At 43.2% G+C, this 18,366-nt stretch overlaps 1 protein-coding gene across 1 annotated transcript in view; it reads right to left on the reverse strand.

The window, feature by feature from the left end:
• Positions 1–18,366, reverse strand: part of DNAH6 (dynein axonemal heavy chain 6) — a 241,862-nt gene that overhangs the window by 73,008 nt on the left and 150,488 nt on the right. Inside the window, exons 48-57 of the mRNA XM_045193849.3 lie at positions 16,659–16,799; positions 12,541–12,783; positions 10,680–10,847; positions 9,976–10,211; positions 8,561–8,822; positions 7,335–7,458; positions 6,671–6,867; positions 5,480–5,683; positions 4,624–4,749; positions 1,053–1,217 (exon numbers count right to left, since the gene is read on the reverse strand). Of these exons, the coding sequence (XP_045049784.2) occupies positions 1,053–1,217; positions 4,624–4,749; positions 5,480–5,683; positions 6,671–6,867; positions 7,335–7,458; positions 8,561–8,822; positions 9,976–10,211; positions 10,680–10,847; positions 12,541–12,783; positions 16,659–16,799 (1,866 nt within the window). The remainder of the gene's footprint in view (positions 1–1,052; positions 1,218–4,623; positions 4,750–5,479; positions 5,684–6,670; positions 6,868–7,334; positions 7,459–8,560; positions 8,823–9,975; positions 10,212–10,679; positions 10,848–12,540; positions 12,784–16,658; positions 16,800–18,366) is intronic.

The following is an 18,366-nucleotide window of genomic DNA, read 5'->3' on the forward strand; positions in this document are numbered from 1 at the left end:
TTTCATTCAACCTGAGCACATCTATGAAGACAGGTTATGGGAAAGTCAGTAACTAAATTGAAAATGACACTATTTGAAGGGATATATTTAAAGATATTTTTTAAAGTGTGTCTGGGTGGGGGGTGGGGGTTGGTGAGGAATAAAGTTCTGATTTGTGAAGTCCCTTCCCTAATTGCCTATTAGGTCCTATTAGAGAAGGGGAGCCCTGCTGGGCTGGGAAGACCCCTTGCGGCTGTGCCTGGAGCTGTGGGGTGGGGGTCAGGGAGGGAGAGCCCCTCAGAGCCCCTTCTATGGGGGAAGAAAGGAGTCCCAGCTGCCTGCATTGCTGCTCTGCCTGCCCTGGGCCCTGCAGCACAGGAGTGGAGGTTGTTTTGGGGCCTATCACAGTGCACGGTGTGTTTGGAAGTGGGGTTCACACAGCTCCCTCAAACAGTCTGAGAGCATGAGGAAGGGGACAAGACAACTTCTCCTCCAGAACTCCAAACCCAGACACAATGGGCATTTGAACTGTGATTCTCTGATGCTGCCAGTCACCAGGGCTTTCAAGCAGACAACCCCTTTGTTTGGGGCCGTATGCCATGGGTGTCTGTCCACTTAAACATCGACAGTCCCCTCTTCCATACACTCTCAGTAAACTCTGACCCATGTATCAGCCACAATAAGAGGACACAAATGGCCTTGTGCTGCAGGAGGGAGAAGAGTGATGAGAAGTGGGTGGTGCCCTCACTTCCCTGTGACATGAGGAGCAGCTGGGTATCAGAGGGAGATGGTGAGAGGGGAGAAGTGGTGTGCAGGGTAGTGAGGCATGGCCTGGGGACTGAGCCGGGAGGATTTCAGCCCCAGCTAGATGGCCAGCAAGAGGGTGATTGGAATCTGAGTCAGGACTCAGAAGAGGAGTAAGAGTGGAGGGTGACAGAGGGAAAGGGGCTTTGGAAGGGAGGAGGGAGCTGGGGGAGGGTTGCTCCCCTCAGCCAGGAATCCACCACACTTTAGAGACCCGTCCCACCATAGTGATCCATTCAGCCTGGGAATTCCAGACCCAGTGCTCATACCTCAGGCAGATAGTGTGGATTCGGCAACTTGGTTGTCATATAGAACCTAAAACTTTTATCATAATCAATGTCTGCGTCTCCAAGGTGAATGAGCAGTCGTCCACCACTTGTGAAGGTCTGTTTCAGAAGAATGGGTTCTAGAGCTGGATCCAAGGTTTCTCTAAGCTTAAAAATTAAAACAAAAGTACAAAGAACGAGGTATTAAAATGGATGACATCACAGTCTTTGCCGAAAGCCGCAGTGGTTCCCTGCTTCGCCAGTGCTTGGACGAACCTGGAGCTTATCACTCATCCCAGCCAGCCTCTCAGATCCAGCCATCCACCGCCTCCTCACAGCGCCCTCGGACACCTCAAGTCCCCCGCCACTGCTCCAGTGCCACGCAGCCAGAACTGGCACCAGGACTCGGAGGCCACCAGCAACCACCAGATCAGCCTGGAGCCCTATGCTTCCTGTGTCTACCTGTCTCTGTTTTACTACTTTGACCTCTGTGATGTGGCTTTGAGTAACTTTGCCAAGTATTTTCTTCACCAGTCTCATGAAGTGAGGGAACATGCTGAGACACTGATGAAGCTGCAGAAGCAACGGAGTGGCCAGATCTTCTCTCAAGATACGAAGGATTCAGACCATGACAACTGGGAGAATGGGCCGAATATAACAGAGTATGCATTACACTTGGAAAAAAGTGTGAATCTGCCACTACTGGACTTGCACACACTGGCCACTGACAAAGATGACCCCAATATGTGTGACTTCATTGAGACTCATGACCTGAATGAGCAGGTGAATCCATCGAAGAATTGGGTGAACTTGTAACCAATCTGCACAAGGGGAGGGCCCTGAATCTGGCATGGCAGGGTGTCTCTCTGACAAGCACTCCCTGGGAGACAGTGGTGAGGGCTCAGCCTTAGGCTGGCTTCCCACAGCTGACAGGGTGACGTCCCTGGTCAGCAAAGCGTGCGTGCATGTGGGAGTCACCTTTCCCTTCTCTGTGACTTGTACCAAATCACCCACTTGCATGCTTTCATTGGCACCCTTCCTTCAAGTAAAGTAATTTGGTACCCCCCACCAAATGGATGACATCCACCTCTCCAAATGCCTTAGGCCTCAATTTACTTTGAACAAGCAGTTTTTTAGTGATTGTATAGATATTTTGTAATGTCCACTCACTACCTCTGACAGTGTACATTTTCCAGTGGTTGTTTTACCAGTAGTCTAAGGAAATAAGAACATGTGAAGGCAACACATTGTCCATCCCCACGAGGAAGAGGCTAAGAAAGGAGTCACTGCAGGGTGGCTTTCCAGCAGGCCCAGGCGGAAAAGGCCCATTCGCTTTCGTGGGTGTCCCAGCCATGAGCTGGCAGTCTACAGCTTGCTGTCCAGCCCTGGCCCTCTGCGGCCTGTTTCTGTGCAGCTCTTGAGCTGAGAATGGCTTTAACCCTTTTTAAAGGGTGGCAAACACAAATGAACAAACCTCCAAAACAAAACAAAACAAGAATATTTGTTCAGAGAATATGTGAACAGAGACTGTTTGGAGCCTGAAAAAACTAAAATTCCTGTCTCTTTACAGAAAAATCTGTGGACCTCTATTATATAAGACAGTTACTTTTCCCCTCAAAGCAAACCTGATTATTGGTCAGAACTCAAACGTGCAGATGTTGCCAGCAGACCCCATGGCAGACGTCTGCAGGTCATCTGCATGTGACGGGGGCCCATGGCTCAGGGGCTGTCAAAATTTGATTGTACTTGATAGTTAACAAATTTATTTCACACTGTGACATGGTACCCAAGCATGTGAACTCTTAAAAGTTTATGAGATAAAATTTCCCTTACTACTCATGATACAATTTTGTGCTTTTAAAATTCTGTTCTATTTCATTACCAAATGCTGGTTGAGATCGACTAACTAGGTTTCACACCCACAAATGGGTGGAGACAGTTTAAAAACAAATGTAGAAAGCAGCTGGGTGTATAATGCTAATGACTTCAAATCACAGAAAGCAGGAGCGGCCGGTGGGTCAGAGTGCCCTGTTCCTGGTGGGGGCCCTGAGCGCTCAGCTACAGTTAAAAGCCTCTGCTGACCAGCGGCAGATCATCGCAGGAAATCTTCCATCCCCTGCCACAGGAGAAGAGATTCCCTCAGGACCACCTGTGCTATGAGGTAAACGGGGTTTAAGAATCCAGTATGGGGCTCACATAACTATGCCCGAGATTTTGAGAGACCTTACCGTCTCCTGTAACTTTAGGGTTTGAATGGGGACCTAGGACCCATTCCAGAACCTTACCTCTATGGTCAAGGCCAGAAACCACACATGGAAGCTTCTCATGCTCTTTGTAGCTTGAGTGGGGAGTATCGTTATTTGCTGTGGATTTTGTGGGCAGTCAAAGCTGCTCAGACAGTTTATTTAACCTTTCTGTGCCTCGGTTTCCTCATAGGTAAAATGGGATAATAGTAGTAACTACCTTGCAGGGCTGCAGTGAGGAGAAGGATTAGTATACATGAAACACCAAGAACTGGGTCTGGCTTGGAGTGAGCGCACAATCCGTGGTAGCCAAGGCTACCAGTGGTTGGTATTCCAGGCAGCATACTGGTGCCTTGGCTCAGCTGCCCCAGTCGGGGGTCTTTGCTGAGCTCCTCACCATGCTGCAGTAGAGATACTTCTGGGCATGGTTAAACGGAGGCTCAGCTCACAGCCCATGCTTTCACTCACTCATTCTTTTCTAATACAAACAGAATGGTAAATTAGGTAAGTAAACCACTACCACTGAGCAGGCCTTTGCACACGCTGTCCCCTTTGCCTGGGAAGCCCTTCTTCCTCAGCTCTTCACATGGCTGAGCTTATCATATAGGTCACAGTTCACATGTTACCACCTGTAGCCATACATCCAAATTAATTTCCCCCACCCACCTTGATGGCTGTGTCGGCACTGGGCTTGCCCCTTTAAAGCCCTTACCACAAGTTCTCTTCCTCCCCTTCTCTCTCACTTGCTCTCTCTTTTTTCTGCTTACTGTCTTCGTCCCCAACTAGACTATAAGCTATTGGGCAACAACCACATATATATATTTTGCCATTCATTCTCAAATAATGTATGTTGAATGACTGAGCAATTTCAAAAGCATCCATTCTCAGAATGATTCTGAACAAGTAGAGTACTTAGACTCAACAAACAAGTTCATTGTTACCACATCACTTTATCTACTTCTGACCTTATATCTAAGTAGAAAACAATATTTCTATCCTTGGGACTGTTTTGCTGGCTTCTCTAGTGTGTGTGCACAGTTCCTGGTGGCACTACTGCTTGGCATTTTTGGGGCAGCTAACCACCCAGACCCTTGATGAGGCCCAAGAATCAGCGGTGTCAGAAAACAGAGCCCATCCCAATCTGTTTAATCAACAGATTCGTCCCAATGTGCAAGGAGGGTATTGTTCAGGAAGCAAATCAATCAGTTCGACTAACTTGAACATGGACCAGACTGGTGTCTTTAGCATGATGCAGATATGGCATGTATAGGATTTCAGATGTGATCTGAAAGTTGGGAACTGGCACAAGAAAAGAAGAGTGAAAAGCAAACCTCTTCCAGTAAGACAGGTAAGCCAAGTCGGATTGAATTTTCAAGTGTGCGCAAGAAATTACTATCTGTAAGCTTAATGATCTTTAAACCTCTTTTGCTTTCCTTGTTCCTTATCCAACGGTTTGCCTGTATGAGAAAGCACAGAACAGGACGTTTGGTTTAGAGCTTTATAAATGGCTAGAGGTAAAAGTTTTTAGAGTAAAGTTTAGAAATTTTGTTTAATCTAGAAACAAGTTTGAAAGGTAAAAAAAAAAAAAGATAACCTAAAATAAAATAAAAATACCAGTCCCCCACAAATAAAAACATGTTTTAGGCCTGTTTGGAATTTTTCTCTTTTATTCAAGTTTGGAACAAATGAAGAAAAGACCCACCCAGAATAAAAGCCCACATTTCTGCTATCCAAGCTTGTCTTTCTGGTTTTACAACTGCTCCTGTTCCAAACCCCATTTAGTATAATCTGACCCATGGGCTTAGGAGACAGCTAGTGAGATTCTATACATTGTAGGTAGGCTGGCCCCAAAAGTCATCAGACCCTTACTTCATTTTGACTCCTTAGATTGTATAGCAACAAGGACTATACGAGACTGAATTTCTGCTCACATAGGAAACAGAAAAGTAACGGTCAATCCCCTAAACAAACCAATCAAAATTAAGCGTGCAGAGCACTTGGGCACTTCCCTTTTCTACATCCACAAGATGAGGGACTTGGTCTGGAAGACTGTAAACTCCCTTTAGGTCTACATCCCCAAGATCTCACTACTGTGTTAAAGTCCACTTGTAGAATTTGTAGTAGACAGCACACTATTAGGCAGGGTTAACAGGTTGCTTTTTATCTGAAGAAGCATTTGTTACATACCTGATCTTGAGGATCAATCATCAGAGGCCATCGTCTCCCTTGAGTAACCAAAATGCCATTTTCTGTTGATGTCATGTCACGGGGCAGCCCATCTGTGTTCCACTGCCGTATTTCGTAGGGATCACCAAGAATGTTGATGAGACTGAAGGAAGGATTGATTGGGATTTCCAGAGACTGACAGTCCTGGATCCAACACTCTATCAGCTGCAGAAGGAGGAAAGCTTACTTGCATAGAACAGGAACACTCAGTGAGTGAGGACACACACCACATGTCTGGTTAGCAGTGCGTCCTGCCAGGCTCCCCGGGCATCCTGGCATCAGAGCATGGGACACAAGAAGTGGACTAAAATCAGGAGGCCTGGGTCCTAGAACTAATACCATTAATGAGTTGTGGCTTTGGACATGTCACCACCCCATCTGGACCTCAGTTTTCTCATGTGTAAATGACAAGGATTATCACCGTAATCCTCAATGAGGGGTTATTGCCCTTCTTGGGAGAGTCTGGAAGCACATGGAGAAGTTGGGTTATCACAATGACCGTGGGAGCTACCTGCAATTAGTCGGTGGGCAGAGGGATGTTAGCACGTCACCTCCTTCAATGAGTGGTACAGTCATGCACCACAGAGAAAAGTCTGTCCCCCACTGGCACCACTGGCACCACTGCCAACATGGTGTCAGATGATCCCTGAGCTCATGCAGAGTCTATGAGTCCAACACCAACTAGGTTTTGTAACAAAGGGTGAAACATTTTTAGGAAAGCCTTTCATTAAAATGACTTGAAAATCACTTCAGATAATTTAGAGTCCTGCTCCTTCCCATTGACTAGCCCTTCCCACCAATTCAGAACTCTTCATCCTGGCTGACTTTTGATGCCACATCTGATCATAATTAGTACGGGCCGCCCTGACCCTTTTTCTTCCCCCAGGTTCTTGTGCTGTGTAAGTGAGGAATAAGTAACTTTCTAAGGTGGGACAGGAGAGGGGGGATGTGTTAAGGAAAAGACTAGGGGTAGACCATCACTGGCTGACGAGAGCAGTGAAGGACTGTGGATGTACAAATAAATGTTTGTGATGGAGGACCTCCACCGTGAATAGTCTCCACCTAAACTCAGAAAAATGACCCCTCTCCTCCCCCCACTGGCACAGTTTCAGCAGCTTCTCACCACTCATCAGAGAAGGCAAGTTTACTCACCAACTGCCTATACTGGGCTGTGAAGGCTCCGTAATAAGCGACACAGGCTGCTGCTATGAACACATTCCCGATGATATTCGATATCTCCTCATTGAATTTCTGGATGGTCTCTTCCCATCGAACTTGCTCATCTCCTAAAGAAGCCGTCAGCTTCCCAGCACGCACCAGACGTGCCTTTGTCAGGGCCATGGTCTTTGCTAGAAAATTTTAAGAAAGTCAGGTTATCTTTTTTAATATTTTCCTAAAACAGTCTACGGCCATACCACCCTGAACACGCCCGATCTCGTCTAATATTTTCCTAAAACATAAGATGTCCATTCACCTGCTTCTCTTAAGAGCTGAATTAGCATTATTTAATTACTCTGGCTGAAGACAGAATGCCCTGTGCCGCTGTGGTATTTATTTTCTGCACCAAACTCATGTGTCGCTTTGTGTCACAGTGCAGTGTGCCCCAGCGAGCCATTTTTGTATATGGGGGTCGAACATATGCAACATTCCAGTGCTCCTATTTTGTACTGGAAGGCACTTAATGCAACAGTCTAATGGAAATATGTTCTACATCTTGAATGAAAGCTGAGATATGACTGACTGCCTTGAAACTCTTTCCACTTTTGAATATATTTTGGGCATTTCCTGACCAAAATGTACTTTATGAGTTACTTACCCAGACTTTCTTTCTCATTCACACTTTTGTCGTATTCATCTTGTAAGGCTTGTATTTGACCTTCCACTTTTTTTAGTAACTCTCGCTTTTCTTTCAGAGTAGCCATAGTAATATCAAGTTCAGCCTGATAAAATAAAATAAATATTTATTAATAGGCCTAAAAATAAGGTCAAATTTGCCCATTTATAATGCATTTTTTAAAAAAGTAGGATTTATGTTTCCTTTATAATGTCCTTGAAGAGTCTGATATATATACAAAATTAAAACAAATATAAACTTGAATAAACCAAGAGCAGAAGCAAAGTGATGAAAACAAAACCAAAACAAAGCTCAACAAAATAAATCATAGAAGGAACAGAGAAACAGATTTACTAAACATTTGGGGTGAATTAGTTACTACATTGGATTATCAACTTTAAATGATGAAACAAATAAAATATTCACACAATAGTGAAAACCGATCTTTCCTAACTAGTTCTGTGGAGCAGGGGTGTGCAAACTATGGCCTGTCAGCCATCGCCAGCCTTCTGCCTGGTTTTGTGTGGTTTGGGGGCTAGTGGTTGGGAAAGAAATCAAAAGAACAATTTTCATCACACATGGTAATTACATGAAATTCAAGTTCCAGTGTCTATAAATAAAGTTATACTGGAACACAGCCATGCTTAATCTTGTATGAATTGCTGATGGCTGTTTTTATGCTGCAAGGGCAGACTTGAGTAACTGCAACAGAGACCTCATAGCCAGCAAAGCAGAAAATACTTATTATCTTAATCTTTATAGAAAATGTTTGCCAATCCCTGCTCTACAGCCACGGCTCTTTTAGTAACGTGCTACAGTACATGGCCATTCTCTGTTCTGCTTGGGACCTCACTTCCAACTGCAGACTGAGCAGATTTTTATAACCTCAGGGCCCCATCAAGGGTGGGAGTACTTAGAAAGTGAAAACAGAGCATCAGATCCTAGAGCTAAAAGGGACCTCAAAGATAGTACAGGCAATATGGATATGCTAAGAACTCATTTTCCTCTTATGCTGGAAGAGGGATGATTTTAGAGGTCATTTCTGAAAAAATAATCCTTGCCAGCTATTTTTTTAAAACAAAAACTAATTTCCAAGAGCATTGCTACTATCTGTATCTCACAGGGTCACAGTGGCTGATAAAGGGAGCTTGAATGATGGATGATCATGGCCTTTAATTTTATAAAATAGCACGACACAGATAACGCACCTGTGCAGCACGGAGTTTTTGTCTCTTTGGTTCAACTTCTTTGAGTACCCGAGAGTACAGATCCATCGCCCTTACCCACATGCACATGGATTTACATGCTTTGGACACTTTCTCTACTTTTTCAGGCACAAAATCAGGATTATTAATGTACTTTTGAAGCTTCGCCAATATTTGAGGCTTTACATTTTCCTTATCATATTCTAAAAGTCTCCTTAGAAAGTTAGAGTCACCAAGAAGTTGCTTTGCTGTTGGCCAATCAGGCCTGAAAGACAGACATGGTAGTTAGTAGCACTGTAATAAAGTAATATGAGAACAAAAAATATATATTACTTTGAGGACACTATGATATTATCCCAATAAGTGGGTAGTTTTAATCTTAATACCATATGCCCAGCAGTTGGTAGTTATGTACACCACAGTTTATGGGCAGACAGGTGGATGACTAATGTCTCACACTACCCGGTTTTGAGAGAGAAAGAATTATAAAACCATAGAGTTTTAGAAATATAAGCGATTATAGAAATAATTTTATTTTTAAAATGCTCCAGGCCCTCACATTTTAACCTTGTTTTCCTTAGTTTAGATTATTGAAATCTCCTGCCAGGACACTACAATCACCTTCTAACTGGTTTTCTGTCCCTCAGTTAACCTCACCTCCAGTGGACCTTTGCCAAATTGGTCTTTATCAGTGAAAATATGATTATGTTGAAAATCTTCCACGGCTCCCAGTCCCCAGTGGCAGGGCTCTCCCGCTGTGCTTGGCAGAGCTCCCAGGCCCCACCAAGGAGCTGACCAGAGGGCCTGTAGGGAAGCCTGGCCGGGGGGGGCGGGGTGCTCTGGGCCCTCCTCCCTTGCTTTGATCAGTTTTACATAGAATAGTTTCCTATAAAATAATTTTTATTGGGAAAAGAAGATTGTATTACTAGAGAAAGTTTGAAAACTACTATCTCCAAGAATCTCCAAGATGAAATCTGAACTGCTTAGACCTTTCATGACGTAGTCGCTGCCCTCCCACCCAGCCCAGCCCGGCCCGGACCAGCCCATGAGCATCAAAGGTCCCTGGGCTGTCCCCACGGTCCCACTCTCCACCTGAGCATCATCTCTCAAAACACCCACTCACATCTCCCTGGGGCACTCTTATCTCAGATTCATAATACTACACAACTTTCTCATGTCTTGAAATTAGAATTTTTCATGTCTGTCTCTCCAGTAGACTGTATGTACCTTGTAGGGAGGAACTTTATACCTGCTATCATCTAGCAAAAAACAGATGTTCAAAAAAAAAAATGCTTGTTGAGTCAATTTGTTGAATGACTGACCAAATCAGTGAGAGGGTAGAGAAGAGAAAGAAAACAGAAAAACAGCAAAGAAATTCCATCAGGTGTTTTGGCAACAGATGATGCTGAATTACTCACTTGGCATTCAAGAGAATGGAAATTGCTTCCATAACAGTCATGACCAGATCTGGGGGCTTTGTGAAAACTCTGATTTCAGATATATCTGCTTTATCTAAGGAATCCAGTGCTTTATTGGCAGCATCAAGTGCAGGTAGAGCTTCTTCAAGGTCTCTCTGAGCATCATCAGCTATTGCTTGGGTTTCTTCAGCTTTCACTTTTGCTGTTGCTTCATCTTCTTGCACAACGTTCCGGACCTAACCATTGAAACACGACTGCTTAAGTGGTCTCAATATTTGAATTTCAGTTCTTAAAAACAAAGCCAGTGATAATGAGTCATAGTTGCCCCTTTGAATTAGACCAATGATGAAAGAGGATTAGCTCTGCAGAATTTTACCCTCTCCTATGTCTGTCTCATGCTACATTGATTCAGTTATGGAGAAAAAGTTACTAGAATAAGCAGTTCCTTCTAGGAGAAGAATAGGTACTTTATATTGTTATACTTTTCTCACAACTCTGTGCTACTCTTTGGGTTCATTCATTTTCAGGGAGAGAATCAAGACTGGTTTATGGAAGGGAGAATGTTTACAACTTCAAAGCATTGCTAACTTTATCAGTCATTTTAAAGACATAAAAATTAAAAATTCAATCATTTGTCTTTGTTTATGAGTGGTCAGGTGCTGATCAAAGCTTGCTCACCCACAACGCCAGGTTACTCAGTGTACCTGATCGGCATTCTCTTGATCCACTGCCAATTTGTCCATCAGGGCTTCCACATTTTGTGATTTTGTTAAAAGGACAGGTTCTAAAGCTGAAAGATCTAATTTCATTTTATCGACTAGTACGTTTGTTTCCAGTAGCCTGGCGAGACCATTCTTCACTCGGTCACGTGCCTAGATGACAATGAAAATATTTATTATAATAAGTATCATAAACTAAATTTACTGGCATCTTGTACTCATGTAGTGTAATTTTACATCTGCAGAACTGGCATATTAGTTTGTAATACTCGAAATTGTGAATGTAAAGAAATCTTTAGGAAACAAAACTCCAGGAAATGGCAGTGACACATTCACCACAGTAGGTCTGGATCTGTGCCGCCTGGGCACTCACTGAGGACCCACGTTGTGTTATTTCTATTTTCTGTGGGAGCCTGGTAACATGTTGAATGAATGAGAGACAAGTTCAGGTAGAGATTCCTGGAGGTCACAGTTCTGAGAGCTGTGACAGGAGAAAAATCCTGAGATGTCCTAAATTAAATTATAGCAGGCTGGAGGGTGGGGGGAAGAGGCAAGGAAATTAATCAGTTAGTAGCCATGGATCTTAACTAACAAAAGACTGCTCATATTTCTGAATGTCTTTTGAAACTCTTACTCAATATCTATGTGGCTATTCAGCGATTATCTAGCTGGCCACCAAGCACCAGCATATCTTGCTTATGTGTGAACCTTCTGGACTGTTGTCCACAACCAATCCAAAAGCATCAAATACTTCTTGATGTACAATTCACTTATCCCAGAACTCTTCTAGCTTCCCTTTCTCCAACACCCTTATCTATAGCCAATGTAAGTTGTTTCAAAATAACTTACATCTTTCTTCCCCAAACTCATTGCATGAAAGAGCTCTGTCAGCCCCAGGACGGTGGACAGACAGTCTTCTCCCTGCAGCCCCGCTGCTGGTGGTTCAGACTGCATGTCCCAGGACCTGATCCTTTTTCTGGCTAGCCTGTGGCTCAATAAACCCTTTATTTAAGACAACTTTCAGCCTCAAGCATTTTTTAAAACACATGTTTCCTCAGGATGGAGAGCAGGCTGAGAATCCCTAGGGGGACAGTGCACTTCGCTTTGGTTGATGGATCTAAACCCTACTTCCCAGTGGTTGGAAACTTTTAACTAGGATCAAAGGGGTAGTATGTGGTAGAGAAGGCACCTAGGAATAACGTTTTTGAAGGCGAGTCAGAAAGCTTGATTCAAATTGTCAGGTTTCATAAATATCTGTCAAAGTTTTTTTTATATTTACCAGGTAAAAATCCACTGAAAAAATATTTAAAATATATAAATGATAAATGCTTCCATTTTTATTGTGTTAAAATTTTTAGGTCATGTTAATAGCCTGATGATGATGATGGTGGTGGTGATGGTGGTGGTGGAGGGGCAGCCACTATTTTCTGAGTGTCTCATATGCATCAGATCATATACCAAGCACTTCACAAACAGTCTTATTAAATTCCACAAGAACCTAAGAGGTACATACAGATATTTTTAACCTGATTTTCTAAGACTAGAATTTATAAAATGTGCTCAATATAGGAAGAGGCAGAGCATAGGTTGTACATAGTCTGCCCGCACCGAGGCCTTTGCTCTTCATGGGAAAAATAGGCTCACTAGACTACCCAAACCCCATCTCTATTGCTTAACTAAAGTTTTCCTTCTTACTAAGTACAGCAGAGATGACTAGTTTTCTGCTTAACGTCAGGATAGAGGGGTCTTCTGCAGGTAAGGTAGCACATAGATCTTCTACTCATTCTGGCAAAAGTTTTGAGTTCAAGCAATAAAAAAGTTTTTTTATTGATAATATTAAACTTACTGACACCAGCTGCTTCCTTTTCTCACTGAGCATAGTCAGGTAGAGATTGATGAGCTCCAAGTAGGAGGTGGGCGTGGTGTAGTACCGTCTCCGGAGCTCTGTGTAATAGCGTTCTGCCATATTGGAGACACTTAGGTGAACATTCACACACATGAGGGAAAGCTTTTCCTTCAGTTCATCACTTCCAGTGTCAATATTTGAGAAAAATGTCTTTGATACAGAGAGAAGGGCTTCTCTGGGCCACTATAAAGAAACAATTTGGAAAATCTGTTCCTTATTTCCATAATATACAATATCACAAATGAGAAAAATGTATAGCTCTGGAGGACTTCTGGCCAAGATGGTGGCATAGGTAGATACACTTTGCCTCCTCCCACAACCAAAAGAAGAACAATGACAAATTTAAAAACAAAAAATAACCAGAACTGCCAGAAAATCAAACTGTATGAAAGTCTGACAATGAAGGAGTTAAAAAAGAAACATTCATCCGGACAGATAGGAGGGGCGGAAATGGGCAGCTAGGATGGAGAGGATGTGTGGCAAGGCAGCGGCTGGAGGACCAGGGTGGGTGAGGTGGTGGCTGGTGGAGTAGGTGGTCCCACATTTGCATGCAGATAAATCAGGAAGAATAACTGGGGAGTGAGACAGACCATGCAACCCAGGGTTCCAGTAGAGGCAGGAAAAGAAAGCCTCAAAACCTCTGACTGGGAAAACCTATGGGGGTTTAGATAACAGGATAAACTCCCAGCCTCACAGGAGAGTTTGTTGGAGAGACCCACAGCATCCTAGATCACACACAAAACCACCCACCTGGGAATCAGCACCAGAAGGGCACAATTTGCTTGTGGGTGGGTAGTGGAGGGAGTGACTGAAAGCTGGCTGAGAGCTGAGCAAGTGGAATTTTTCCCTTTTGGACCCCTCTCGCACATACAGCACCACAATGCAGAGACGTGAGTTGCCCCAATCCTGGAGAATACCTAAGTCTCTGCCACTTACTGTGTAACAGGTGTGCCAAGACAAAAAAAAATATGGCCCAAATAAAAGAACAGATCAAAGTTCCCAAAATAGAATTAAGTGAGGAAGAGATAGCCAACTTATCAGATGCAGAGTTCAAAACACTGTTAATTAGGATGCTCACAGAAACGGTTGAATATGGTCACAAAATAGAGGAAAAAGTGAGGGCTATGAAAAGTGAAATAAAGGAAAATGTACAGGGAACCAACAGTGATGGGAAGGAAACTGGGACTCAAATCAACAATTTGGAACAAAAGGATGAAATAAACATTCGACTGGAACAGAATGAAGAAACAAGAATTCAAAAAAATGAGGAGAGGCTTAGGAACCTCCAGGACATCTTTAAACATTCCAACATCTGAATCATAGGGGTGCCAGAAGGAGACAAGGAAGAGCAAGAAATTGAAAACTTATTTGAAAAAAATAATGAAGGAGAACTTCCCTAATCTGGCAAAGGAAATAGACTTCCAGGAAGTCCAGGAAGCTTAGAGAGTCCCAAAGAAGTTGGACCCAAGGAAGCATACACCAAGGCACATCAGAATTACATTAGCCTAGATTAAAGAGGAGAGAATCTTAAAAGCAGCAAGAGAAAAGGAGACACTTACCTACAAATGAGTTCCCATAAGGCTATCAGCTGATTTCTCAAAAGAAACCTTGCAGGCAAGAAGGAGCTGGGAAGAACTATTAGAAGTCATGAAAGGTAAGAACTTACATCCAAGATTTCTCTATCCAGCAGAGCTATCATTTAGAATGGAAGGGCAGATGAAGTGTTTCCCAGATAAAGTCAAGTTAAAGGACTTCATCATTGCCAAGCCCTTATTATGTGGAATGTTAAAGGGACTTATCTAAGAAAAAGAAGGAGATAAAAAACTATGAGCAGTACAATGACAACAAACTCACAACTATTAACAACTGCACCTAAAAAAGTAAAAACAGAAACAGAATGAACTAAGCAAACAACTAGAACAGGAACAGATTCACAGAAGTGGAGATCACATGGAGGGTTATCAGCAGGGAGGGGGTGGGGGGTAGAATGGGGGAAAAGGTACAGGGAATAAGAAGCATAAAATAGTAGGTACAAAATAGACAGGGGGAGGTTAAGAATAGGATAGGAAATGGAGAAGCCAAAGAACTTATATGTATGACCCATGGACACGAACTAAGGTGGGAGAATGATGGTAGGAGGGGGGAAGAGGGAGGAGGGGAATAAAGGGGAGAAAAAATGGGACAACTGTAATAGCATAATCAAAAAAATATATTAAAAAAAGAAAATTGTATATTTCTGGAGCTTTTCCTTACCTTATCCCCTCTTTCACCTACTTGACTCCTGCTCATGTCTATGATGTTTAAGGAACTGAATGGCTGTGTTCATTAGAGGGGGTCTGGGTCTGCATTTGCTGCCCTTGGCATAGTGTCTGGCACATAGAAATTGTTCGATAATTATTTGTTGATTAACAAATAAATGACTAGGTGTCTCTTGGATAATTCCATGAATAAAATCACATATATTAGGAGGACCTCATGTGCTCACTCTGTTTATTATGCCATTTGGACTTCAGGTCCACCATTATTATAATCACTGTCCTGCTCACCTCAACTCCCTTGTTCCTCCATTGTTTCTTTGAGCTCACCTGAACCTTAGTCAAATGCAACTTTGTGTTACCCCATGCCTGTGACTGTGCAGCTGAGCATGGCTGGAGAAAAACACAACCATGCCGACTGTCCTTACTTTACATTCATAGCAACTAGCTCGAGTGGGTTCTCAGTGCAGCCCACAAATCCTTCTACGTGTTCTAATGCATTCCTAATGTACTCTACTAAGTGAGCATTTTATACCCTATACTACTTTCTCAGACTGTTAACACTTCCTCTTTCCTCTTCATTCTCAGCTGATGACCTTGATTCCCACGTCACTAATGCAAACCAAACTTCAGTGAGCTTCCACCCACTGAATCTACCTGCATCTGTGCTCATACCCTCTGCCCTCCTTCCTGTCACCCTGGGGTAAGTTGTGCGTGCTCCCTGACCATGTCAGCCCCTTCAGTGATGACTCGATTTCATCCTTTCTTGTCTACTCAAAGGCACTGGTCTAATAATGCTTAACTCTGTCTGCTGCACCATCAATATATTTCTTTTTTTCTGGATAATTTCCGTCAGCACACACACATGTGCTCTTTGTGTTTCTCACTTAAAAATACTTCTCTCTTCACCACACACACCCCTCTAGCTATTACCCACCTCCTGGTCTTCCTTTGGGAGAAAACTTCTTAAAAGAGCTGGCAGTAGTCCCTCCTTATCTGTGGTGGATACTTTCCAAGACCCCCTTGGATGCCTATAACTGCGAATAGTACTGGACCCTATACACACTATGTTTTTTTCTTATACATACATACCTTTTCACTTATAGGAAGCACTTTAGTGGCTTCTCTTTGGCATATCCAAACTGCCAACATCACTGCTATTGTGCTTTGGGGCCATGATTAAGTGAAATAAGGGTTACTTGAACATAAGCACTGTGATACTTTGACAGTGGATCTGATAACTGGGACGGCTACTAAGTGACCAATGGGTGGGGAGCATATGGAGCGTGGATTTGCTGGACAAAGGGATGATTCATATCTTGGGAAGGACAGAGCACAGTGGTGGGAGATTTCATTATGCTACTTGGAATGGCATGCCATTTCAAACTTACAAATTAGTTACTTCTGGAATTTTCCATTTAGTATTTTTGGATTGAGATTGACCCCAGGTCACTGAAACTGTGGAGGATGACAAGCGACACTGTGAATAAGGGGGCGACAGTGTGAATAAGGGGGAGCTACTGTACTCATTGTCTCTGATTCCACTTCCCTCTTCTCTTTTAAACCGTATCTCCCATCATTCCACTGAAACAGCTCCTGTCAAGATCACTGTTAACTTCTACATTGCTAAGTTCACTAGTCTCCTCTTTCTTTATGAATTCTGTTTTGTGTTTGTTTGATAATTTTTATTGCACCCCCTGCATATGAGTGAATTCCTAGAAGGCTTTAAAGCTAATGCAATTTTACTCCTTTTAAATCAAGCAAGTTCAGCTTCTCCAAGAGATATCCTGATAAGTCACCAACCTGGACAAACCAGTCGATGGTGCAGCAGTTCACAAGGGATGGGAACATCCGGCATCGGGACCGGAAGGCCTCCCCAACAGGGCTCATGCAGAGAACAATATGCAGCTTCTGACGGATTCTGCTAATAAAGTATTGAAACACCTGACAAAAAAAAAGATAATTTTTCCATTTGAAATAACAATGAAGCAACAATGAATATAAGTGTTGGCTAATGCATATGAGTCTACCAATATCAATTTAAAAATGTTAATGAAGTAAGTGTGTGAATTATTTTGTTTAACATCCATTCCAACCCCTTTTTTTCATGCAGACTGAAAATGACGTTTTGTAGACTCCTTTGTATCTAAGGTTCTGGATGTGATGAAGGTCCTCCTCACCAGTGTGCTTTTGGGGAGACCTCTTGAATAATTAAAGAAAAGTAGTTATACAAGGTTTTGCTCTGTAGTAGAGGACCACTGGGGGAGAGAGACAGTGTGAAGGGCAGCAACTTTTGCAGGTGCAGGGTCTGGAAGAAGTGGCATGGACCTGGAGCCGTTATTTCCAGATGTGGCTCCTGCGGGAGGAGGTCATTGGGAAGATGTAACTGCCAGTTGACCCATGAGCTGGACCTGTTCCTTTGCCCTTAGATTGTATGTTCTGCCCACTGTTCTCATGGTGAGAGCCATTTCAAGGACAAATTCTTGAGAGAGCAACATGTTGTTGAGACTATCTGGACAATATACATGACTGAAGCCAGTCAAGCCTCTATATAAACTTCTAAGATTCTGGTGGGCAGGTGTGGAGATCTACTCATCTTGCAGATGCCCAGGAAAAAAGCCTCATATGTAAGCTTCCTTTCTTATTAAACCTGCTCCCTATCAGTCTGGCGTGGTCTGCCTCTTTCTTCAGTCTCTCCTTGCTCTTTGTGCACAGGGGCCAATTTCAGATTCCCCCCAGGGAACTCCAAGGTTGCAAACCAACAGCTCTATTTCAGCTGCTTCCTGATGGAGTGAAGGGTGCATGGCTTTGGCGCTGAAGCAGCAGCCTGCCGAGTGCTTTAGGGCTTCCTGGCTCAGCAGGAATGGTGTGGCAGAACCAGCAGCTTCCTTGACCATGGACTTCTACAGTGTGCATTTCATATCCATTCCAAGGAATTCAGCCTGGAAAACCTTTCTTTGGCCCTCCCAATGATTGCATGCCTTGAATAAAGCCATTTCTCCTTATATTAGCTGAAGTCGACGCTGCTGTTTGTACCTGTAAGCCCTGACCCAGCTGTGGAGGAAATTCTAATGAAAGGATGCAGAAAACATGAGAAAGAATGGCCATAAAGTTAAAGAAGGTGTGGAAAGAAAAAAAATGGGGTAAACAAATAACAGCATATGGAACCCAGAGCAGTGTTGGAGAAATGAAGTGGACAGCAGCTGTGTTGAAAGAGACAGAGAGAGAGAGAGAGAGAGAGAGAGAATGAATATGCATTTCTATTTCAGTTGTGCCATAACCTTGCTGTTAAGCAAGGGAGGCAGGGCACCGAGAGCATGTGAAATAGATGTGTGTTTAAAGAAGGGTAAGAGAACCTGTCCAGTTTGTACAAGACCATGACCTCCATGGGGGCAGTAGGGTTTCTGCTTTCCATGTACTTCTCTGGGAGTCTGGTGAACTGATGCTTTGAATGCAGGAAATAAAATATCAAGAATTACAAATGAAATCAATTATATTAAAAAAGAAATTC

This window comes from Desmodus rotundus, chromosome 5 (genome assembly GCF_022682495.2).
Source record: "Desmodus rotundus isolate HL8 chromosome 5, HLdesRot8A.1, whole genome shotgun sequence".
NCBI classification, from domain to species: Eukaryota; Metazoa; Chordata; class Mammalia; order Chiroptera; family Phyllostomidae; genus Desmodus; species Desmodus rotundus.